This window comes from Castor canadensis, chromosome 2 (assembly GCF_047511655.1).
Source record: "Castor canadensis chromosome 2, mCasCan1.hap1v2, whole genome shotgun sequence".
NCBI lineage: Eukaryota > Metazoa > Chordata > Mammalia > Rodentia > Castoridae > Castor > Castor canadensis.
Window position 1 is genome coordinate 105673742 of NC_133387.1, and position 24850 is coordinate 105698591.

At 55.5% G+C, this 24850-nt stretch overlaps 1 protein-coding gene across 7 annotated transcripts in view; it reads left to right on the forward strand.

Moving 5' to 3' along the window:
- Positions 1-24850, forward strand: part of Camk2b (calcium/calmodulin dependent protein kinase II beta) — a 92768-nt gene that overhangs the window by 47470 nt on the left and 20448 nt on the right. For all 7 annotated transcript variants that reach the window (XM_020163020.2, XM_074065439.1, XM_074065440.1 and 4 more), the window contains exons 3-10: positions 6532-6591; positions 13067-13121; positions 16568-16633; positions 21585-21657; positions 23575-23677; positions 23752-23835; positions 24276-24370; positions 24503-24625. In XM_020163020.2, the coding sequence (XP_020018609.1) occupies positions 6532-6591; positions 13067-13121; positions 16568-16633; positions 21585-21657; positions 23575-23677; positions 23752-23835; positions 24276-24370; positions 24503-24625 (659 nt within the window). The remainder of the gene's footprint in view (positions 1-6531; positions 6592-13066; positions 13122-16567; positions 16634-21584; positions 21658-23574; positions 23678-23751; positions 23836-24275; positions 24371-24502; positions 24626-24850) is intronic.

Below are 24850 nucleotides of genomic sequence, written 5' to 3' on the forward strand. Positions count from 1 at the left end.
GGGCAGAAGGTAAGTGTGCTAGGCTGCAGCCACACCACCTCAGTTTGCAGGGCCACCTCTTATTTTTCTTCTGTCCCTTTAACAATGTAGACATCCTTTCTAGCCTGACAAAAACAGGCTTCAGGCTGGGTTGAGCTCCAGGCTTCTAGTCTGGGATGCGTGGGAACATCCAGGCAGCTGTCTGGTCTCTGGAAAGGACCAGAGGACTTGGACAAAGCGGGGAGAGGTAGAGGCAGAGGTCTAGCACCAGGCCTCCGTGGCCAGGAACTCCGAGCAGGAACATAGCCCTGGAGGATGCCCCAAGAGTAGAACCATGACCAGGTGAGTCTTGTACCCTAAAAAGCTGTCTGTATCCCATGAACACAGGGTCAGGGGATTGAGTCCGTAGCACAAAGTCAGCTCCCCCACTGTCCTAGGAGGAAACTGTGAAGAGGTGGGCTGGGCTGGGACTCGTGTATCTGGAGACTGTCCACAGGTGTAAACTTACGGTGCCAGGGCAGGGAGAAGAGATAGTCTCTCTTGCCACCGTGCCCTGCCGCAAGGAAGAAGATTGTCTCCTCTTCTTGAGAGTTGGCAAAACTGAGGCCCCAGAGTCTAGGCACCTTTACCTAGACTCCTTCCCGTTCACTGGTTGGTGTGGGTGGGCATCCTGACACAGGTGATGATCAGTATGACAGCTGACACTGGACAGATGAGATGGACAGCAGGTCACAGTCACACACGCTCAGAGACTAGGGACGAGGATGTGTGCACATGCAGGGCCCCTCTGCTGCTCTGGGAAGTGCAACAAAGCTGGGAGAGAGGTGGCCTGGGTGCCCACGGGAGGATGTGTCTGGCTTGTTTGAATATATTCTGTAGGTGGCAGGGAACTGCAGCCCGCTGCTCGGGGATACACAGGAACTGTGCCTGGTCCCTGTGGTGAGGAGAGTCACCTGTCTAATCCTCATCTACTGTCAGGAGTGGACCTGTGGTTAGATCGTTCCAGGCCTTGCTGGCCTTCCACCACAGCCTTGCACCAAATGCCATGGCTCGGCAGTGCGTGAGCAGGAATTCCAAGCCACATCTCTGTCTGCATGCTCAGCTACACCCACGCACCAGAGATGGTTCTCATTCTGAATTCAAAAGGCATTGGGAAATGGGACATCAGCTTCAAAGACAGATGACTCCACAGAGGGAAAGCAGCAGGGACCCCAGAGTGGACACGCTACAACACTCATGCCCAGACCCCAGAAGGCTGGGTCATCTTTGTGCAATGGGCAGTCATTCAGAGGCCTGCAGCAGTATTGTGGATGGTGTTCTGGTGCAGGGGAACAGGGTGCAGGCCACCTGGGTCTTCAGGGTCCCTTGAGAGCCCTGCTCCTTTCTTTTGCCACTAGGGTGGCAGGCAGTTGTGGTGCATGCACATAGGTGCCCCTGCCTCATGGTGGCTGCTGGCTGACGCTGTTGGGTTAATTACTAGTTGCCTTGTTGCTTTCTTAAAACAAAACATGCACCGAAAGCCACAGCAAGAGCCTCCTCTGCCTCTCATCCTTCAGCCTCAGGTGGCTGCACAGGCCTGACTGGACATTCTCTGGGACCCCGTGCTGGTGGCCAACAGGAGGGGATGTCTGTGTCTACTGCCCACCCCTCAACATGACCCCCACCCTTGCCTGAAGACTTACCCTGACAACCTTGGAGGAACCCCACAGGAAGGAAACTGGGGAGGTGCCCGTGGCTTCCCCGGAATGGAGCCCTGGCAGGGACCAGTCCTGCCTCCACCTGGCCTGACGTTGGTGCCCCCCCTCAAGAGGGGGTGACAGGAGCCATTATTCTGAGGGGCCTAGAGAGCTCTTTGTTTACTCCCAGGAGTGTTTTCCTTTCAGGAGGAATAGCCAGAACCTACCCACCACTTTCTTTCTCATCCCTGTGCCATCTGTACCCTGAGTGTGGACGGGCAGGCTGTGCCACATGTCTGGAGCTGACCAGGGTCCCAGCTGGTTGGAATCCATGTGAACCAGTTCAGAAAGTCTGAGGGGGTGCCGTGGGGAACCCTTGCCTGGCTGATGCTCTTTCTGAGAAATTAAGTCCCTCCCCCACACTCTGCCTTTGAATAAATCCGAGGCCATTACTTCAGAGGCCTTCCCAGTGGCCCTGGGCTGGCCAGCATTGGCCCTTAGATCTGAACTTGCTGTTGCTACCTTCCTGGTCCCCACCCTTACCCCGGGTCTGCAGAATGTAGCGAAGCCAGGACTGGGGTAAGACCCGGGATGTCCTTTTGGTTCCAGCCTGGTGGCCCTTAGGAGTGTGGAAACATAGTGTTAAGCTCTGAGATGCATTGGGATGCATGGTACCAGTCAGTGCTTAGGATGTGCCTGTGGACATCCTGAGCTGTCTAAGATTCCAGGACGTTCTCAGGCTGCCCAACAATGCAGGTGCCTGAGATAGTGTTGGCCTTCTGGGGACAGTGGTCTTGCCATGTGCTGAAGATGCAGGGAGTAGGGCCCTGACCACCCTGTAGTCTGGAGTGTTGGACAAAAGCAGGCCCAGCTCCTTGGGGGTATAAGAAGTGGAGGACCAGGCCTGGGGGAGAACCCTTCTCTGCTATGACCCTTGTCTCCTCTGACAGGAACAGCAGCAATGAGGGTGTGGCACCTCCCTACTCTTTTAAGGGGGAGGGGTGAGACTTCCCTAGTGGGATTAGGTATAGCTGTAATTTCCTGGCTGCTGAGCCTAGGCCTCTGTGGTGAGTTTCATCCCACTGCAGCTGAGTCTTTGAACATGTCCCTTGCCATCAGGGTACCTCCAACCATTCCTGACAAGTGTCCCCACTGTCACTCCAGGCAGGCACACAAGTAGGCTGACGTTTCTCAGCCTCAGTGATGTTGGCTTTGGGCTCACGCTTGTGGTGGCTGGCTTATCCTAGAGGAATGAAGCCTGGTATCTGTGCCCAGACCCTCCCCAGCCTCCTGGACTCGGGCTGGGGCAGCTGGACAGGGCCCCACTGCTGCCCCACTGAAAGGGTTCATGTTCTCTGGCCCTTCCCAGCCAGGCTGCATGTCCTCAAGGGTCTCCCCTAGGGCCTAAGCCCCGCTGATGTTGGTGGAGCTCCCTAGTAATGGGGTCTGTGTGGATTGCTAGTGACCTCCCAGGATGAGGCAGGGCTGCCTGCTATGTACCAGTCCCCAGTCATGATTTTATGTTCAGTCCAGCACAGCCCTTTGGTACCCAGCACTGTCACTAGTCCTGTCAACCAGAGAAGGCCCAGAGAGGGTCATTTGCTCTGGGCCACATGGCAGGCAGGACTCAGGGCATCTTTGCGGCTCCACGTGGACTCTGGTCCTAGGCGACCCTGGCAGGAGCAGCTCTCATCCTGGCTTCCTCCTGGCTGGGTCCTTGCCTCCTCTGCACTCTGGTCCCCCACATTTCCAGAGACCCAGGAACACACATGAGGACAAGCAGGAGGCAGCCCCGCCTTTAGGAGTGGGCTTTGTGTTCTCCCCCTTCTTGCCCCTCCTCCGCCCCACCCAGTGTCCTCCCATGACAGCCTGCAGCTGGCAGAGCTGAGTGCCACCCACGCCCCTCCTGTCCCCTGCTCACTGGCTCCTCTCACCACCCCCACCCCTCCCTGCTGTGAGTCACCCCAGCCAGGGAGCAGGTGGGGGCATGGTAGTAGAGGACGGTGTTGGGTGCCTGGGGTAGGCAGGGAAACCTCTACCACTCCAGCCCCCCCCCCCCACCGCATCCTCCTTGGCTCTAGGGAAAGGAAAAGAGAAAGATAGACAGTGAATAGCAGAGATTTACTAAAGATGTCACCTCAGCTTGTCCTTTGGGACCTGTTGCTATGGCCTCCAGGTGTGGTTGAATGGGTGCTCCCCCTTCCCCCACCCCAAGACTCTCACTTCTGGCCTCTCAGGACATTTTTGGAATTAAACAGATTATTACCTGTAATGTGTATAGAACAGATGGTGCCTGTTGTGTGACAGGTGCTCTAGGAGGGACAAGTCACGTGCTGTGTGCCTGTGTCCTTGCTGCCAGCACCTTGGGGCAGCCCCTGTCACCTTTAAGGTGGTGAGCACCGGCTGTCGGTATGGTAACAGCATGGAGGAGCCCCCCTCCCCTCTCTGAGCCCCAGGAGCATCACAACAAGGCCTCCAGGGTCTGTGGGTCAGAAATGGCCTTCCTGCCCTTGGGGTGGCATTTGCAGGAGTAAACAGGGATTCTGCCATGTGGGGAAGCCACAGTCACCAGGCAAATACTAACCCCCAGCCTATAGAGGAGCACAGACCAAGGGTCTTTTCCAAGAGGCTCTGAGCCTGGAGAAAGGCCTTGACTTTGAGGCCCAGCATGGCTGCCTGCCTGCTCTGCCGGCTGCGTGGGAGCGTCTTCTGCAGGACCTACTGATCACCCTACTGTGAGTCACTCTGCGTGGGTGTGCAAGGCCCAGCTGGGGCTACTTCCCTTCCTCTGTCCCTTGGTGGGCCTGAGTCTTGCTGGCGCCCTGACACTGCCCCCCCATACTGCTGATCCGCCCCCTACACAGGGGCACCTGCGTTACAGGTCTGGCAGAGCAGACAGAAGAGCAGGCCAGGCTTCCACACTGGGATCATGGCAGAATCACCTAGAAAAACTTCCAGACCTCGGCATCCCGAGGGTGGAATCTCGGGACGGTGAGCTATCATTAGAATTCAGGCATGCGGGTGGATAATTGTAGGCTCTGGTTTAGACTGATCTTTTGAGTAAAATTGTTTTTGGTATTTTTTTGTTTGGATTTTTTTTTTATCAGTGCTTTTATGGGGGCATAAATGAGTGTGTATTACATCTGTGGGATGTTTTCTGGAAGAAGTAATAAATAGCGAATCTTTTGCCTGAGTTTCTCTAAGCCAGCCTCCTTGGAGAGCAGGTGTGTAGTATGTGTGTGGGGCTGTCACCAGAGTGAACGAGCCAGTCACCTTCTGGTTCAAATATCGGCCCCCTTAGTGTGCCATTGTCTCCTTTGGAGGCAGATGCTCACTGTGTTGAGCTCTTTTCAGTGGTTGCATGCAGGTGTTTCCTCTCTGACTTTCCATAAGAGAGAGGGTAGACACTTGGGCTGCCTCCAGGGTCAGCCTCACAAGTCCCACCTTGTGTCTTAGGTGCCTCAGCTGAACTCTGGTGGATTTTGGGAGAAGAGTCCTGTGATTGCTGAGATGGGTGGGGTAGGCCTGTGAGGCAGGGCCTTTGGCTGCACCCTGGGGTAGGGCCTGACTTTGCCTGAAAGCTCTGCCCATCCCTCCCCACAGTGCCAGTCTGGTGGGAGAAGCAGATGGGCACCTAGGGCGGGAAGCTTGAAGGCAAGAATGGAAACTTACTGGATGTGTCCCAGAGATGTATGCTTGCAGAAGCACATGTGGCCTGCAACCCTTGGTCACATCACACCCACCCCAGGGCAACCAACTCCAGAAATGACTCAGCCAGGCCTTCCTGGGTGCAGGTAGATGACTTTCCCCCCGCCCCAGGGCCCAGAGGCCTAGACTGGCTAGAACACCTTGTAAGCATCCTTTCCAGACTGCCACATGCATTCTGTCCCTGCCATGGGGCTAGGGAGTTCCGTTAGTGAGGAAGGCACTCCCTGCGGACTTGTTTGGCTATTATGTGCTCAGTCTTTTGGCAGGGGTAGAGGTTCCAGACACTGACACCCCAGGCCCAGTCTTGGCAGGGAGGTAGCCCCTGCCCTTGGTCCTGAAAATCCTCCTGTGCTTCTAGAGGGTCCCCCAACAACCGCTGAGCCCTGGGAGGTTGGGTTGTTTGAGCTGCTGAGGGTAGCCTGAGCTGTGTTTCCATGCTGCACTGGGTCACATTATGCCACACAGCTCTCCCTTCTTCTGTGGCAAGTGGGCTTTTGGCTCTTGTTATTATGATCTCCGTCAGCTTTTCAAATTCTCCTGGCACCGCTGAAGTATAAAACTTCTAGCTAATAAATTGCACATCCTTTGGGGACCTCATGCGGAGGCCTGCCCGAGGGACACTGGCCCCTGGGAACTGGGGGTCCAAGTACCTGGTGGCCAGTAACCTCTGTGTTCTACTGCTCCTTCCCAGAGCCAGTCTAGGTCTTGTGCCTTTCAGGGGTGGGAGGGGCAGGCGGGTTCCGGGCTCTGAGGCCACATCACGGATCCCACCACTCACTGCCCCGGAGTATGGAATTAAGACAAATAAGTGAAGAAATAAATCATGACACCACTAACATATAACACTCAGTGTTCTTTGAATCATGCCGGCAACTTTTAACACAGAGTTAGTCCACCCACTGCCTTCTGGGGGTGTCTGTGCCTCATGCAGCTGCCACTTGTGGCCCATGGAGGGGTGGGGATGTCAGTGTCCTGCCTCTCACCTCAGCAGGTGAAGCTGCCAGGCCAGGCAGTGGGTTGGCACAACCCCCGAGATGTGGGGTCCTAGGCCAGCCTGTCTTGGTTGGAGGCTGTTGCACACCCTCCTGGGTCTATCCTGACATTGCTGCCAGGCGTTCCCACCTTGCACTGGGGCACAAGGTGATGCTTTGTCACTTTCTGTCCTCAGATCACCAGAAGCTGGAGAGAGAGGCTCGGATCTGTCGCTTGCTGAAGCATTCCAACATCGGTGAGTGGTCCCCGTGGAGGACAGGGTGAGCATTTTTGAGAATGCTCACAGGGGCATTTGGAGCCCAGAATCTGGGGCCAGTGGCCTGTCCAAGCCTCACTGGCTAGGCACATCAGAAGGGTCCCCAAGAGGCCTGGGCTGGCACCATCTCCGGCATTAGGACTGCTGGTCCTGTCAGGAAGAGATGGGCATTTGGTGAGTGAGCCACCTGTCTGCCTGTGATGGGAGAGCTAGGAGTCAAGACTTTCACAGGGTCCTGGCCTATAGGCCAGGTGTTAGTCCCCAGAAAGCACAGCCACACCACCTGGCAGTGCTCCTTCCATAAGCCCCAGATGAGTCCTGTGTTGGGGTCATAAACACAGTTCAAGGAGCTGCAGGAACCTAGATTTCCCAGGCCACTGGGTCCTGCCTGCCCCTCGCCTTCCATGGCTCCTGTTAGCACACATGTGTGCCTGTGTTCAGATGCCTGTCCCTCTGAACTTTGGTCCCTCTGAGGACATCTGGGGAGCAGCTGGAGACACCTTGGGAGGCTCTCTGCTGATGGGGATCCTCAGGCTGGCCTCAGAGACACCAGGACTTATCTGTGGATTCCTGGGCCCCTCCCTCTGAAGCTTGTTCTTTTTTGCCAGGACAGAGCCTAGGAAACTGTGGGTTTCTTTCTTTTCTTTTTTTTGGTACTGGAATTTGAACTCAGGGCCTACACCTTGAGCTACTCCACCCGCCCTTTTTTGTGATGATTTTTTTTTTTTTGAGATAGTGTCTCACAAAGTATTTGCACAGGCTGGCTTCGAATCGTGATCCTCCTGATTTCTGCCTCCTGAGCATCTAGGATTACATGCGTGAGCCACCAGTGCCTGGCTAAGAAACTGAGTTTTAAAGGGGCATCCCAGAGACTGTGCAGAGGAGCCAGCATTCACACCCCTCCAGCCTACGGGTGGAGGCAAAGAGGAAGAGTTAGGCCTGCCTTACACATGTAGGAGTCTTAGGGGACTAAGAGCGCCTCAGGAAGGCTGGTGCCGGAGGTCTCTGCTGGGACTCCAGGGTGTTGAATATCCTCTGCTGTCTCCTAGTCCAGACTGAGAGCTGGATGGGGAAAGACATGTCTTTCATTTTGGGACTGGCCCACCAGTCTTTCAATCTCAGACTCTTCTTCCTGCTGACACACAGGTGCCTGGGCCTTCCTGGGAAAGTCCAACTCAGAAGGAACCTAGATCTTACCAGCATCATGGGGACCCCCAGGCCCACTGGGTGCTGGCCACTCAGGGCTGAGAGCTTCAATCTACCTCACCACCAGGACATTGCCTCTCTTGCTGGGGTCCTGGAGGTTGTCACCTCCCACCCATCCCTGCCCAGACTATTCCCTTGCCCCTCGAAGTCCTGCTTGCCCTTCCTTCCTCATGCCTGCACGCTCTGAGCTCCGGCCAAGGGCAGTCACTTTTCTGAAGCCTCCGTTTTTGTGGGAGATGCAGATGTTCTTTGAGCTGGGGCTTTCCAAGAGGGCATCTCTCTGTGAGGTGCTGGGTTGGTTCTCAGCTCTCAGTCTGGAATGGGGAGATGTGGCTGACCACTGGAGGTCCTTGTAGAAGCTTAATTCCAGCCACTTGGGGACCCAAGATCAGACCTGCAGCTGTGGTATTCACAGGGAACCCTCTTTGTACATCCAGGAGCTCTATGAGGAGGAAGAAAGAACTTGTAGGGGAGACAAGAGGAACCCTCCCTCACGGGGGTGACCCCAGCCTTTTCTCAGGGCCACCAACCCTATTTCTGCACAGAAAGCTGCTCACAGGCCACCTTGGGACCATGAGAGCAGGTCCTGGGGGTGAGGTGGCTCTAGCGGGGGCAGCTCCCCTCTTTGCTGATAGGTCAGGAAGCAGTGTGTGCCAGGCTGGAGAGGGGAGCAGCCTCAGTTTCCCCCCTCTGAAAAAGGAACTGTTCCTCCCTCCCTGCCAGGGTCCTAGTAAGAGGAGCCAGTATGGACACTGGTAAGTCATGGACATTGCATCTGGTTTTCTGAGGCAGCCTGCTTGGTGTGTAGAGGGCAAAGGCCTGGTTGGGGCCCACTCACGAGCTCCGAGCAGACTCCCCGTTTGTGAAGGGGATGTAAATGCCCCTCCTGACTTATAGGGTTGGTTCATGAGTGTGATGACTCTCTGTGCTGCAGAGCAAGTGGCCCCCTGGGGAAGAGCTTAGCTAGTGGGCAGGCCCCCACATAACCCACGGGAGCCAGTGCAGATGCAAGCGTGGGCCCTTTGTTCTAAAGCTATTGAGAATGTCAAAGCAGCTGCAAGGACAAGAGCCCTCTGGGGCTGCGCAGGTCACTGTCCAGCTCCAGGCCCATGTGCCTGCCCACCCAGGGCTCTTGTGCCCACTCTACACTAGCCACAGCTGTGACTTCTGAGGGCTTGACAAGCCTCAGGATTTGCTTCCAAGGTAGCTCCTCCCATGGCTGTTGACTGGGGCCTCAGGTCCTCCCTATGGGCATCACCACAGAGCCACCTGAGCATTGTCATAACATGGTCCACCTCCCCGCAAGTGATGACAGAGGGACAGCTTGCTAGTCAGCTTCCCATCACTGTGACAGAATTCCTGAGACAATCAACTTACAAGGAAGAGAGGTTTGTTTTGGCTTGTGGTTTCAGTCCATAGACACCTGGCCCCATTGCTTTGGGCCTATGGCTGGAGAAAATGGTGGAGGAGATCTGTTCATCTTATGTAAGTAAAGAGAGAAAGAGAGGAGAGGGGGTCCCTATGTCTTCTTGAAGGCACGCCCCCAAATGACCTCACGTCCTTCCACCAGGCTCTCTCTTTAAAGGTTCCACCACCTCTCAATTGCACCAATGCAGGCTGGCAGAGTGGCTCAAGTGATAGAGCACTTGCCTTAGCAAGCATGAGGCCCTGAGTTCAAACCCCAGTACCACCAAAGTAAATAAATAAATAATAAGCAAAGCAAAAAGGGCTGGGCTGTGTGGCTCAGGTGATAGAGCACCTGATTCAAACCCTAGTATCACCAAAAGAAAGTTATTATGATAGAGAGTGTAATCGCAGCTATTCGAGGCAGAAATGAAAGGATAAAGGTTCAAGGCCACCCCAGGCAAAAATGTTAACAAGATCCCATCTCAACAAACAAGCCAGGTGTGATGATTCTTGCCTATGATTCCAGCTACTCAGGAAGCATAGGTAGGCGGATCACATCTACAGTGTAGGGTGCACAGGTGTCCATGTCCCAGTGCTCACACAGGGGAATGGTCAGGGATGACTGAGCCACTTGGAGAAGCTAGGGGTGGACAGCTTTGCCTGGGCCTCCTTGCCAGGAAGCAGGTTGTCCCCTCATCTTTGGACCCCAGGTATGCCTAGCCCTTGTCAGCAAGGAGTCCCCAGAGGAGAGACTCCAAGCAGGGCCACAGGGATGAGTTCATGGGCTTCAGTGAGGCCACCTTTGGGTTGTCTGGAGAAGAACTCAGAGGGTCTGGAGCTCCTTGGACTCTATGTCATTCCATGCAGGCACCCCACCTCCCACCCCCAGTCAGGCCATCCCTCCAAAAGGGTTTGGTGAAGGAAGTCCTTGACCTTGGCTGTGTATAGCACTGGCTTCTGGCCTGCTCAGGGGGCCTCCCCACCACACACTGCCCACTCTTTCTGGGCCTGGCTTGGCAGCTGGCAAATCCTCAGCACCTGGCTTTGTGGCTGGAGCCAGTCTCCCTCAACAGGTATCCCACTGAGGAGCTGGGTAGAGGGGCTCCCAAGAGATGATGAAATCTGAGGAAGGCACAGGGGTGGAAGGTTCCAGAAGTTACATCCAGGCATTCTTCCTTTAGGCCACCATTTTCATCACGTGACCCTGCTGACTAGGGCTATGGTCACCACAGGGGTACAGGAAAGGGTCCAAGGCTGCCAGGGGGAAAGCAGAAGTTCCCTCTGGAGTCCCCTTGTCGCTGGTCCCCTGGAGTATCCTTGCCCTAAGACCCCCAGGCCCCTTTCCCCATGCAAAAGTGCAGCCCCAGGTCAGTTCTTGGGATCTGGATCCTTGAGTCCCTTCCCAGCTGGTGTGCAGTAATGAGAGAAAGAAGAATCCCAGTATCAGGGAGCCCCAAAACAGAGCAGGACAAGGGATGTCCTTCTCACAGTTGGTTGAGACTTGCCACCGTCCACCCGACCCAGGGCTTCCAGACTGGATTCAAACATACACCAAGGGCCTAATTCACTGCCACCTTGCTTGATGCCACCAGCGTTAACTTGCTTACTGCTTTTATTTAAATAGATTGTATCACAATTCACTTTTTTGCTTAGACCCGTCTGTGAATTCACAAGTCTGATGTGCTAGTTAGATTTTCTTGTAAACCACAAAAATAAGCACCTATGTTTAAAATGTTAAAAAAAATTTTTTTTTAAGTGTGTGTGTGTGGGGTCCATATGCACAACTGGTTGGAGTTCCCACACAGATCCTAGTAACTCCTAACCGAGGGACCTGCTTCTTGGCAAGGAGGTGGGACCTACCTGGGCCTCACCCTGTCCTGCACAGGGAGATGGGCAGCCTCTATCTGCAGGCCATTCCTGCTGCACCAGGGAATAGTGAGGTCACTTTGTGGACTACCTGGGTCTCCCTGGAGTGCTACCTTCCAGGGCTCCAAGGGATGGGTGGGAGAAGCTGTCTTTCCTCATCCCCACCCCCACCCCAGAACCTTCTCTGGTCCCTGCAAGTAAAAAGTTCAACTCCAGGGATTTCACAGATGGGTCCTGGAAGAAGGCTGCCAGTGGGAACCTGCTGTGTCTTAGGGAGACAAGGGCAGCCTGGGTAGAGTCAAGGTGCATGCAGTAACAGGGAGGTCAGGGGACCAGGTGGAATTAGAAGTCAGTCTGTGGGGAGGCACAGCTGTGTGACCTCTGTCTGGCTCGGATCAGTGTGGCTCCCAGATGGCCTCAGTGGATGGAAGTTACCCCTGGCCTAGGGAGGTGACAAGGATGGGCAGAGCTGGGGCCTAGAACAGGGAAATGAAACAAGAAATGTTTACTTACTCCACTGTGCTGCTGCCCTCTGGGCCCACATCTCTCTGACCTGGGCTTGAGAAAGCAGCTCAGGTCCCTAAGTGGCCCCAGAACTCATCACCTGGAATTCCTCACACACCCAGATGGTAATGGTGACAGTAACAGTATCCAGGCTGTGGTCCACGCAATGCTAACTGTGTCCTGCCGGCTCCCCACAGGTTCCACAATTCATCTTCACAGCAAGATGAGTATAAGTACTGTTTTAATCCATTTCACAGAGGAACAGACTGAGGCTTGGATGGCTGAGTACCCTGTCTGAGGCCACACAGTCAGGATAGTAGCTGTGGCCTTACATTTCCTGGATCTGTGGAAGAACCTGGGGTTTGATTTGCACTCAGGGTGGAGAGCTTTGTGCCTGAGGAGCTGAGAAAGACTATCATCCACAGGGCAAGACCTGAGCCTCAGATACCAGATCAGAGTTCCCAGGCTCGAGGATGCTATGAGGCTGGCCCCTGGGAGGACTGGGGCCAGGAGGAGGGGCTCTGGCAGTCAGTTAAAAACTAGGACAGCACAGTAGAGCACCTGGAGCAGCATGGGCTGTTTGTGCCTGAGGCCCCAGTAGCCTTCAGGACCAGGTCGAAGTTGGCCACCTTTCTACTGCTAGCACCTGCCTGTGGTTCAGTCTTGGGTGGTGGGAGACAGTGAGACCTCCAAGATCTGACTGGCCAGGTCCCAAGGAACAGAGGGGCCAAGACTGGTTCAGCGCAGGCCCTGGAGCCAGACAAGATCCCTGAGCCCACAGCCCCACTTCACCTTTTGTGGGCTGTGTGACCTTCAGTGGATTACTCAACCTCTCTGTGCTTCGGCGCCCCCATCTGAAGCCAGGCGAGGTGGGTGGCAGGATAATTCAGTTGACGTGTGAAGTGTTCAGAGCAGCCCAGGCATGTGGGGAGTGCTGAATGCCCGCTGTTGTTCTAGCAGAGGGCAAAGCCCTGGCGTGGGATAGCGGGTCCCAGAGTGAGTCATTTCTAGAAAATCCCTGTGGCTCAGCAAAGACAGACCCTAGAGGGGGCTTGTGTTGTGCGGAGACTACACCACGGTTCCATTTGCATTCCCATGTGAACGTCTTTGGGGCTCCTGTCCAGGGGCTCAGCTGTGTGAATCCCTCCTGTGTCTCCCTCTGGCAGAAGGAGACAGGAGACCAGGCAGGCAGCTCAGGGTGGGGGAAGGGCAGGGCAGTGCCCAGAGTTGCTGGATGCTGGCCCAGGGCTGGTGGCCTGCAGGGCCCAAAGCACTCTCTCCACCCTGCTCCCTGGTGGCCACAGGGGCCTCTCCAGCCTGGTCCTGTGGGCCACCCTTGGCCTTGGGCAGAGTGGGGTGGGGGAGCCCTCCCAGATCTGCACCACTGGCTGGCATGTGGATAGGCGACCTGGCCAGGGTAGAGGTGGAGGGTGGGTTGTGTCCACGTCTCATGGCTTTTCTGTCTCCTCAGTGCGTCTTCATGACAGCATCTCCGAGGAGGGGTTCCACTACCTGGTCTTCGATCTGTAAGTGCCAGAGCTGAGGACTCTTGCCCCCTCCTACCCCCAGCCCAGGGCAGGGTGGGGTCCACAGCCTCTTCAGACCCAGGGACAATTCGCACCCTACATAAGGCCTGCAGTGAGTCACCTCACTCCCGGCCACACTGGCCTGGCCTCCCTTGACTCTTCCTTGGCTTTGCATGGGTTTTATGGAGTCCCCAGGGTGGGGGTGGGGTGGGGGGGGCTGAAACCCTGAGCCCTCTTCTCCATGCAGAAGGTCAGTGGGTGGGAGAGGGGAAAGGAGGACCAGAAGGTGGGCAGCAGTACCTTTACTACCCCTCCCTTGGTGCCTCATCATGGTGAACTGGGGCACTGCTGGCTGGCGTGAGTGTGTGTGTTTGAGTGTGGTGAAAGCATGTAAGTGTGTGCACATGTGTGGATGTGCTAACGCATGTGGCTGCCTGAATGTGTGCTGGTGTGGTTTGTATAGATAGGGTACATGCATGTGTGTGCATGTATATTTGCATGTGTGTAGGCGTGTTAATGTGCATGTGCACGAGTGCATATACATGCTTATGTGTACACGAGTGTGTGCGTGTCTGCATGCGTGTGTGTAAGTGCGTGTGTACATGAGTGTGTGCTTGAGTGTGCACAAGTGTGTACATGAGAGAGAGTGTGTGTGTGCGCGCACGCGCGCATGCATCCATACGGTAGCTGAGCCAGAAGGCGTCTGGGGCCAGTACCGCCTCGCACTTCCTGCCAGATTTAGAAGCGATGATCTCATCTCCCTCACTCTTGACAGCTCCCGCTAAGCAGCCCTATATTTAGCAGTCAGCGAAGCGAGACTGCTCCAGGACCTTGGGCTGGGTGGGGCCCATGGGCCTTGGCCTGCCCCTGTGGCCTGCTAGCCACACAGCCCAGGGAAGCCTGGTGCTGTTGCCATGGCTACAGTGCCCTCCCACAGATGCCCTTGAGCAACAGGCTGAGGAGTGACCACAGGCACCTTCCGTGAGGCTGCCTCTCAGCCCTTCCTCCCTCAAATGACAGATGCTTAGGCTGTGGGGTGTGCAGGACTGAGTGGCCTCCACCCACGTGGGAGTCTCTGATGAAGAGAGACCAGGCTGTCCCTTGTGTGGGCCTGGTCAGCTCTCAGGTACCCCTGTGTGTACCACAGGACCCTGCCTGCCTGGAGTTGTCAGCTAGGTAACCAGGGCTGATCCAGGCACAGTCTTGGCTGCCATGCCCTTGCAGGGGAGGCTTACTGTAGCTCTTCTGTGCCCCAGATTCTCCTCTGCCAGTCTCTTTTCCCAGGACACAGAGAGGCCCTGGACTAAGGGTGACCTTGTAGTCAACAGATGGCTGCATGTGGTTCAGAAGCTGTGAAGGGAAGAGAAAGTGTGTGATTGTGTGTGTGCACGTGTGTGGGATGCTTACTTCTTGCTCTGGTCCAGCCCATACCAGGCAGGTGTAGGGAAAGACTGAGGGTGGTGAGTCCCAAAGGCCTGCACATCCTTTCCTCAAACCCTGTGGCCTCCAGGGCAGCAGCTTCTAAATGGGCTGTGTCGCCTCTTAGAAGCCGTGAGGTCCCTTGGCAGTTTGGGGACTGCATGGGTCTGGAAGGTTGACAGGTATCCATCTCCATGCTGGGAAATGTTGGGAACTGGCCCGAGGAGAGGACTCCCACGTGGGCCACAAGCTATAGCCTGCAATTGACCTTATAGCCTAAGAAAAGGAGGAATAGCCTCCCAGACTATACCGTTCCTGGGCCAGCCCTGCTCCTAAATCCACCCCCAGCAAACAACTCAGTGGAGGCACAAATCCTGACCTGAGGTTCTGGACCAGGAGATGGCCCTGGCCAAGGAGTCCCAGGTGCCCATCAGACCAAAGTACAAGCTGCCTGGGGTGGACCTGGCCCTGGCCCAGGTGAGGCACTTCTCAGGGGGTTCTCTGAGATGTAGCTCTGGCCCAAGAATTGGTGGCCTTTTGCCACTGTGCTCCACTAAGACACAAGGTCTACAGAGCCTGTTCTGTAAGCTGATGTATCAAGACCTAAATAGTCAGTCAGTCATACAGCACTGGGGTATCAGCCCCTCCCCTGGGCCACACTTGAGACTTGCTCCCTCTGCTTCTCATACATGTGCACACACATGCACACACATATGCATGAACACCTGTCACCTTCATGTTTCTGTTTCCACTTTAAGGGTGGAAACGCCAACAGTAAGATCAGGCAGCTGAGTGGGCCCAGCCCAGGTCTCCTGAGCCCAGGGCCACAACTCCAGCACTGTCACCCCCTCAGATAGTGCAGCTCAGGTTTACAGTTCCTCCATAGAGAAAGTGGTTCTCCTCACTCCAAGGGGTGTCCAGGTTCCCTTGGGGTCCTCAGGTTTCATTTAGCCTGGAGCAAGGACACCCTAACACTCAGCCCATCTTGTTTTTATTTTTCTCCAACACTGAGAACACAGTGTCCACCCATGCCAGGGTCATCATTCAACAGTCCCCACTCCCTCAGTTACCTCTGCCATGGGCCATGCCAGCCCTGAGGACTGGGCACAAAATGAGGAAGACCCAAGACCCTTCTTCCAGAATGAATGAGAAATAGAAATATCTTGCAGCCATAGTAAGAGGGATCTGGGGAAGAGGCCACAGGCCCCCTCTGCAGGGAGAGCCTGGCCTCCTCAGGTGGGGGCTTCCAGATTGTGTCTTTCATCTGACTCAGAGCCACCACGTTGGAGGAGGGACTTGGGCAGACTCAGGGGGCCCCATTCTGCCCCTGGGCAGCCCAGACTCTTTCCGGGTTCTCAGAGGCCCTCCAGACAGTAGCTCCTTCCCTGAGGCCTCTTCTGACTGTGTCCTGACAACCCCGTACTCAGGGACCCAGGGCAGGAGGGTATGTGGACAGAGACACCCTTCCCACTGCTGTTGGCATCTCTGTTCTCCTCCTGGACGTGGGATGTTGAGTACTTCAAGACATTGGCACACCAGGAAGACCAGTTCCAGGCACCATATCTTCGCCCCTTCACTCCTGTGTAGGGCCACAGCTCTGGCCTGGGGGGAGGGGTTGAATCCATCTCTTCTCAGACCTCGAATTAGAGTCACAAGGACTGGGTATAACACTGGAGAGACCTGACTGAAACCCCTGTGCTGTCCACTCTGTGGGAATGTCACTTAAATCTCTGAAACTCAGTGTTTTTCATCCAAAAATGGAATCGCATGGCATGGTTCTGACAGAAATATTAATATCATGTGTGAGTGAGTGAGCACGTGGTAAGCTGTCAGTCCTAGGTGACAATAGTACTAGGGTGGAGGTGGTGATGGTGATGACAGTGGTGGCGATGGTGGTGGTGATTGTGATGTTGGTGACGGTGGCAACGAGGTGATGGCTGTGATGATGGTGATGGTGGTGATGGTGATATGGAGGTGACAGGATGACAAGGGTCTCTAGCATCCATGACCATGTGCTTTCCCTGCAGGGTCACTGGTGGGGAGCTCTTTGAAGACATTGTGGCCAGAGAATACTATAGTGAGGCTGATGCCAGGTGAGTATGGAGCCGCATGGTCCTTTTTTCTCACTCCTGGCCCATCCCTAACTCAGCCCCACTGCTTCCACTTCTGTCACGCACATCGTCTCCTGTGCATCGGGGCCCTTTCCCTTCATGGCCCCTGCAGAGAGTGGCTGGGTGCAAGGGTCACTTGGCCCACGGGCTTGCTGGGAGCTCTCTGAGCTATATGTCTTTGACCAGCACAGAAGCATGGCCATGGTGGAGGAAGGCTGGCCCTGCTGTACTATGAGGGGTACTCTGCTTGGGGTGGCTGAAGAGGGAAGAGCAGCAGCCAGTCCTAGACATGCTGTCACCCTTCTCTTGAATGCCTCAGTCCATGACCCATGACAGGCACCTCTTACCTCACCTTCCTCCCAGAGATGAGTGCTTTCTAAATGCTTTTCCCAAAAGGACACCCCTTCCATGGTGTCCTCCCAGGGCCACCTTGGACACCACCGTGCTCCAGCAGAAGGTAAAGGAAAGTTGACCAAGTATCCTGGTGCACCTGGCTGGGAAAGGTGTCATTGGATTTTCTCCCAGGGTCCCCTGCACCGTTGCTTACCTCACCCTGGGGCAGAGGGAAGAAGCCAGGGGACATGTGAAATTTCGGCACTGGCCCAAGAGGCCACCTCTCCTCCCAGCCAGGGTGCCGGTCAGGGGGCTCGACCCTGGGCCTTCTTCTTTAATTAGTATGAATTATATTTCTAATCAAGAAAAATGAATATTACTGTTTTAGAGTAGCTTCATGTGACTTGCTCTGCACCTGCAGGTAGCCTTGCCCTTCACAATAGGCCCTGAGTCCCTGTGGAAGCTGTGACTTTCCTGGCTTGTCCTGGCCTCTTGGGCCTCCCCATGGAGCCAGGCAGCAGAGGCCAGGTCAGGGAGAGGGACAGGTTGCACAGGTTGTGGTTCCTCTTGGCCTTAGATCCCAAGGGACTAAAATCACTGGCCACTTCCTTCAGGAAGGACTTTGTATTGGAGTGGAGGAAGGTGATGTTTTCTTTACATTTTACTTATAAGAGAAACAGAAAGTAGAGTGGAACCCTTTCTGCTGTGAGATGCTGGTGGGGAAATGTCTTAGAGTTGGATTGCCCGCTGGGCAGATGGACTTGAGGGTCCCCAATGGCCCTTCCAGACATCTGCTGAGGTATCTAAGGCTCCTTCTTCCTCCTCATCAATGTCCTTCGGCCCTGCCCCCCGTTCTCTGTATGGATCCTTCTGCCTCCTGTGTGGTGTGGGGTCCCTGTAGGACCTGTGATCCATGGAGGCTTTCATGGAGTCACTCCCCAGCCACCCCTCCCCACCAAAAACGCTTCCCTCACAGAGTGGAGACCAGAGGGGCACGCACCCCAGGCAGCCCGTCTCTGGGTGGAGGGGCCAGTGGGCGCCACCCTCAGCTCCAAGGTCAGCTGTTCTTGGAGAGCATCAACACTCCGCCCTATTGCAGGGCAGCCTCTGTCTCTCCTTACTGGCATCCAGCCTCAGTCCATCTCTGGCACGCCTGTAGCGCCTCCTGGTGGTCACTGTGGGCTTGGCTTGCAACAGGAATTCTACCTTGCCTGGACCCTTCCTGACACAGGCTGGTGGCAGGTGGCGGGGGCTGCCCCTGCTCAGGACTGAGCAGCCTCAGGTGTGCTGAGGAAAAGAGAGGCTGGGGCTTCCTGGGTGCTTTGGCTATTTGTATTCCAGGAGCCCTTGGGAAATCACGGTGTTGTCCCCTACAAGCCAGAGCCCTTCCTGGGGAACCCCAACCCTCTCCAAGGGTACAAGGTACTCCTGTGTGTTTGGGGGCCTCTGAACCTGGCCCAGAAGAGGTAGGGCTCCACCCCACAACATTCTCACAAACTTTCTGCATTTCTGGGACTTGAGGCTTTACTGGAGGGTGCTCAGTAGTCAGACCAGGCAGGTGCCAGGACCCAGGCAAGGGGAAGGGGAGGGCATGAGGGAGCCCTGTGAGGTGGCCCCTCCTGGGCTGGTCACACTGGTGAGACAACTCTAGCATCCACATCCACAGGGCAGCCCCTCCCTAGCCCCTACACAGCCTCAGCCTTCCTCTCTCTCTTGCCGAGCCTGGTCCTGGACCGGGAGGGAGAATTAGGCAGCTGGTTGGTTGGATCTTGTGCCTTAGGCAGTGGTGCTTAACGGAGTCTGACTTGGGGGCCCCTGAGGGTTATTACCCCATAGCCCTTGCCTCAAATTCACAGCAGGAGTGTGCAAAAGAGGGGAGCTTAACTAGCCCTAGGGTGGAACTCCCTACTGACTGGAATCAAAATTATACTAAGATAGAGGCCAAAAGACCAGGTGTCAGGGCAGAGTGGCCCAGAACCATCTGGTTGGACCCTGACCTGGTGGGAGGTGCAGCGGTCCTCATGCTCACAGATGTGGCCCTGGCAGGTGTGTTGGGAGGCCCCAGGTGCCAGCCAACCAGAAGTGGAAGAGCCTCTGACAGATTGCCAGAGAGCAAGAATGGCTTTTCTGAACCTGTTTTTAACCAAAAAGGCTGGAAATTCCTCTTGGGATAAAATGAGATTTTTATTTTGGAGATTGGGGAAACTCAAAGGTGTCCAAGACTTTTGCAAAGCAGGGAAAGCAAAGTTCAAAATGTTTAGAACCCATTTCTTAAAAATCTTGGGAGCCAAGCATAGCAACACACATCTGCAGTCACAGCTCCTGAGGAGGCTGAATCAGGAGTATTACTTGAGCTTGGGAGTTCAAATCCAGTCTGGGCAACATAGTGAGACCCAGACCCCTTACAAAACCCAAAACCAAAGCCAAAGTTCATAAGAGATTTGAAAAGGACCCAGTAAGATGCTGAGTGTTCCTGGGGCAGGGCCTGGACAGTAAGAGTAACATCCAGAACCTGGCCAATGTTCAGAATGCTGCTTGGGATTGATTCTGATGACAAAAATGACTTCCAGACTGCCCAGAACATAAAGAAAATCCCAGAGGGGTTGGCCCTGCCTGGGAGGTTGGTGTGGTGTTAACAGAAGGTGGAAACCAGGGCCAGAGCAACCTGAGGAGAGGTCCCTGGAGGGTGAGGACTGCCTGAGAGGCTGCTGGTAAGCTGGGTGGGTATGCCATCCCACCTGCAGATCGGTGTTGTCACTTTGGTTTGGCATGTCCCTAGAACTGTGTTCTACTGGGGAACCCTGGCTTGCCTGACCACCTTGTTCATTAGTGCTGGTCACTCTCAGGCTGGTTTCAAAGCATGACAAGTGGACCAGGCAAAGCAGAGGACTTGATCTCAGCACTCCGGACCACACACCCCATGGATAGCTGAAGAGGTCTCTGGTGCTATTTTGGGTCCCTGCATGAACAGACAAGGGTGCCAGAGAGGAAAGGAGGGAAAGGCAGCATGCAGCACACTGGCCATAGGGTCAGGATGGCTTCCTCAAGGGCAGTGATTAGGGAAGACTGAGGCCACAGCTTGACCCAGAGCTGTGTCCAGGACTTGATGGGTTTGGGGTTTTTTTGTTTTTGTTTTTGTTTTTGTTTTTTTTGCATTACTGGGGTAACTCAGGGCCTTATGCTTGCTAGGCAGGCACTCTACCAATTTAGCCACTCTGTCAGCTCTGTGGCTGACTTGAAACTGTCTCTCAAAAGGCTGAGGCTGAAGGAAGCTCACTGAGGGAGGAAGGCACTGACTCCCGCCCTCAGCACACTATGTGGGGTGCATAGAGCAGGCTGGGCCCCTGCTGGTGGTGTCCAGGGATTCAGCCCTTCCTGAAGACTACAGGCACCACAAAAATTGCCACAGAGGGAGAGTGTCCCAGGCAGTGGGAAAGCCTGCCAGCAGGGCTGTGCTGTCCACGGAGATGGCTAGAGGAAAGGCTCAAGTTAGAACTCGAGACCTGCAGTCTGCACCCCACCCAGAAAAACTCAGGGTCCAAGATAGCCCCATGGTCTAGCCAATCTTTCTACACAGTGGTGCGTGAAGTATCAATTGGAGGGTGAAAAGAGCCCCCTCACTCTATAGGCTGGGGAAGGTCCATCCCCAACAGCCTGTTGGGAGGCTGCACTCTGCCCACTCCAGTGAGGCTTGCTGGGCCCAGGCGTGCAGGCCTTGGCAAGGACACAGCTAATCCCCAAGCCTCCATGGGGCTGAGTGCCATCCCAAGTAACAGGTGTTGGTCTCCCTGAGGGACCAGAAAGAGGGTGAGGATGTCATGGGAAACTTCTCACTGGAGCCCTGGTTTGCCCGACGACCCCTCCTCTCAATCAGCAAGAGCAGGGCTAGGAAGCCCAGGCTGGGTTGTTGAGCGCTGGGTGGGGCCTTAGTGACATTGGGAGCAGGAGGGGCTGTCTCTCACAGGCCTGCTGCTTCTGAACCCCACAGATCTCAGGACTCCATCATCCCATTAGGAGGCTGGGCTTCTGGGGAGGAGACCAAGGTGTTCTTTTCAGTGCAGTGCTGCCATGTCCAGATGTGGCCAGGCACAGTGGAGCTGTTGGAGAAGGGCCAAATCCATGCCCCAGCCCCTTCCTCACCCTTGGTCACTCCACCAACCCCCAGGACTGGGTACCAATGTTCATGACCTCTGGCCATCCCATTGCCTCCAGGATTGGGCACTGACATTCATGTTTACGAATGTAAACATTGCTGCTCCAGAGCCTACAGGGCCTGGTTCTGGGCTTGCCTGCACACCATGGGCACCTATGTCCCCACCCCTGTCCACTTGGCCCTTCCCTGCCTTAGTTTCCCCACCCTCCTGCCCACGATGCTCACCACAGTTTGTCTTATAGAATACTTCTCTGCCCACAGCTTGGGGTCAGCCTGAGCCTGGGGAGGGTCGAACTTGGAACCAGAGTATCACCTCCCAAAAGTCACTTTGGTGGCTCTGGCGCTGCCTTCTGAGCAGCACTGCTGCCCTCCCTGTGCCTCTTGCTGCTCTCCACCCCCTGGCCACCCCAGGGCCACTTGCACTAAACTGCCTGCTATTTGCCACAGTCACTGCATCCAGCAGATCCTGGAGGCTGTTCTTCACTGTCACCAAATGGGGGTCGTCCACAGAGACCTCAAGGTAAGTTCCTACCCTGCACTGTGCCAGGCATCTGTCGTCCACACCTGAAGGCGGTGTAAAAGGAAGTGCGGGCTGAGGGGGAGGTGTGTGTGTATACATACTGTGTACTTGCATTGAGGAGTGTGAGTATGCATGTGTGTGTACATGTCTGTGTGTAGGACCATGTGCATATGGGTACAGGGGCATGTGTGCATACACATATGTGTGCAGGTGTGGGTTTGCACGTGCACTTGCATGCATGTGTGGGATATGTTTGCACACATCCTGCCCAATGTCTCCAGAGCTGGAAGGGGCAGGGTCTTACTTCCTGGACTCCCACCAAGATGCAGCCCTGGCAGGTGGGGACACAGGTGACAGAGGGCTGACGCAACTGGGGGTTCAGGGTGGTGAAAACAAGCCTTGCCTGGCTCTGTCAACTCTTCCCAGCTCTCTCTCCAAGTCTCTCTGCCTTGTGCTGAATTGTAGGCACCAGGCTCTCTGCAAAAGATTTGCCATCCCCAGGGCACAGGGTGGCTACAGGACAGGCTCTCAGAAGCCTGTCCATGTGGGACCCTGGGAAGCCTGAGACCCTGTCCTGCTCACCTGGGCAAAATCAAGATGGCAGGGCCAAGTGTGACCCTGCCTGTCACCAGGGAGAAAGAGGAGCTCCAGGCAGGGACAGACACCTGCCCACCCCTGACAAAGCAAGAGACCTTGGTCCTTCCTGCTCTGCAGGCTACAACTAGAACCTTGGGAAACTCTGGTCTGCCTGGGGGGCCTGAGCTCTTAGCTTGGGTGTGCACATATCTCTGTGTAGGGGTGACACACTTCCATTCCTGGGGCCACTTTTTCACCAGGTAAAATCTGTGTTAAAAGCACGCTAAGTGGCAGTGTGGGATCTTTTTTGCTGGCTACTTATGGCTCCTCAGCCACAGCATGATCAGAGCAGCTGCCCTTTGTTTGAGATAGAGAGGGAGGTTATGAGGATCGGGGATCCCAAGCTCCAGGAGCTCCCTGGTGGTCAGGGACCAGGGCAGCCAGCAACAATGAGGCCCCTTACCAGGCTTTGAGCACTGCCCAGCAACCTGGACCCTGGGAGATGATACAGTCCCTGCCAGGCCTGGAAGCTGGACAGGAAAGTCTGGGGAGAAAGCAGTCAATGCACCCCTCAGGCCCCCAGCTGTTCTCAAGTTCAGAGGCAGCAGCCTCCTCCTCGGCTGTTTCTGTTGGACAGAGACCAAATGTCCCTTCAACTTGAGCAAGGGCACTGCTCCCCGAGGGCTTGCATAGACTTTCCTGTGGATGGGAGGTGATCAGGGCAGGAGATATCCTTTCTGTCCTATGTGGTAGTGTTGGCCAGAGCTGTGCCTGGTAGGTGGATATTCTTTCCTGGACACTGTGAACCTGGTGTTCCTCCTTGCCCTAAAGAGGGCCATCGTGGAAGCAGGGAGTGCCCAAACCTCAGTAGTCCCCACACATGGTGTCAGAATAAAAAGAGGGAGGGCTGGAGGCATGGCTCAAGCAGTAGAGCACCTGCCTAGCAAGCGTGAAGTTCAAACTCCAGTACCATTTAAAAAAAAAAAAAAGGAGGGAAAGGGCCGGTGCAGTCCCTTCAACAGGGGAGTCTCAGGTTGTGAGGACCATCCCAAACTGTGGGGGACCCTTGTAAGGGTGTCCAATATACTCCAGACTTCTGTTTTGGGATGCAAAGAATCCAAGCTGGGACTGGCAGCCCACTTTCCTCTGAAAAGCTAGGGTTCCTGTCTTTGTGCCCAAGGGAAGTTGGACTGTAAAGTACAGGCTTGGGACCAGCCATGCCTGGGGACACCTGTGTGTGTGCAGGCGGAAAGGGGTCAGAACTGTGTACCCCTGTCCTGCACATCTCGGGTTTTGTCCCCCACCCTTCCTGTGATTGTCCTCACGGCCGCCTCCCTGTAGCCGGAGAACCTTCTCCTGGCCAGCAAGTGCAAAGGAGCCGCGGTGAAGCTGGCGGACTTCGGCCTTGCTATCGAGGTGCAAGGGGACCAGCAGGCGTGGTTTGGTGAGTGCCGGGGGGGTGGGCAGAGGGTGCTGGCAGCCCCTCACGGCCCCTCACGGCCCCTTCCCCCTCCGTAGGGTTTGCGGGCACACCAGGCTATCTGTCCCCTGAGGTCCTGCGGAAGGAGGCGTATGGCAAGCCCGTGGACATCTGGGCATGTGGTGAGACTTGTGGGTGGGGAAGGTGGGGGAAACAGTGTTTGGGGCATCTCTGGGCTTTCCACCTCTGTCCTGGAGCGTGCAGGTAGCTGACTGACCCTGCCCTGGGCCAGGCTCATGTGTCAGACCTGCTTTTGGGCTGCCTTGGCAGGGGTCTGACACTCAACTTTGAATTGCCATGATTATCTGTCTCCACCTGTGCTCAGTAGTAGTCTGAGCTCAGAGCAGAATGGACCACCAGGAATGCAGGGACTGGGGACTGTCAAACCACCTGGCGGGGTCTCCTCTTGGGTAGGGTACAGTGGAGGGCTCTGGCCTGTGCTCCTAGGATGGGTGTAGAACAGGATGTAGGTGCCATTCTGCCCTGCTGCAGGGGTTGAGGGTGGGACACAAAGGAAACCAGGGCCTTCCCAGGGCTATGTTGCTCACGTCCCTGTCCACAGGGGTGATCCTGTACATCCTGCTGGTGGGCTACCCACCCTTCTGGGACGAGGACCAGCACAAGCTCTACCAGCAGATCAAGGCTGGGGCCTATGACGTGAGTGCACCCAGGGGGGTGGGGGTGGGCTTTCCTGTGGCCACTCCCTGGGTCCTGCCCTCCTCTACTCCTGATCCCTCCCTGCCTGGGAAGGAAGCTTCAGCCTTGGATGGGCACTGTTTCTTTCTGCAGTTTCCATCCCCCGAGTGGGACACTGTCACCCCAGAAGCCAAAAACCTTATCAACCAGATGTTGACCATCAACCCTGCGAAGCGCATCACAGCCCACGAGGCCCTGAAGCACCCATGGGTCTGTGTAAGTTGTCCTTGTCACCTGCTAGGGGCTGGCTCCTGGTGAGTGAAGGTGGTGAGGGCCCATGGGTTGGTCCTGGGGTTCTGATCCTTGCATCCAGCCAGTCTCTGGATGAACTGGTACTCTCATGACCTCTGGCCTGCGACACGCTGGTGGATTATGAGGACAGGACCTTGCGGACATTGAGGGCACAGCAGGTACCTCCCTCCAGACCCCAGTAAAGGGCAA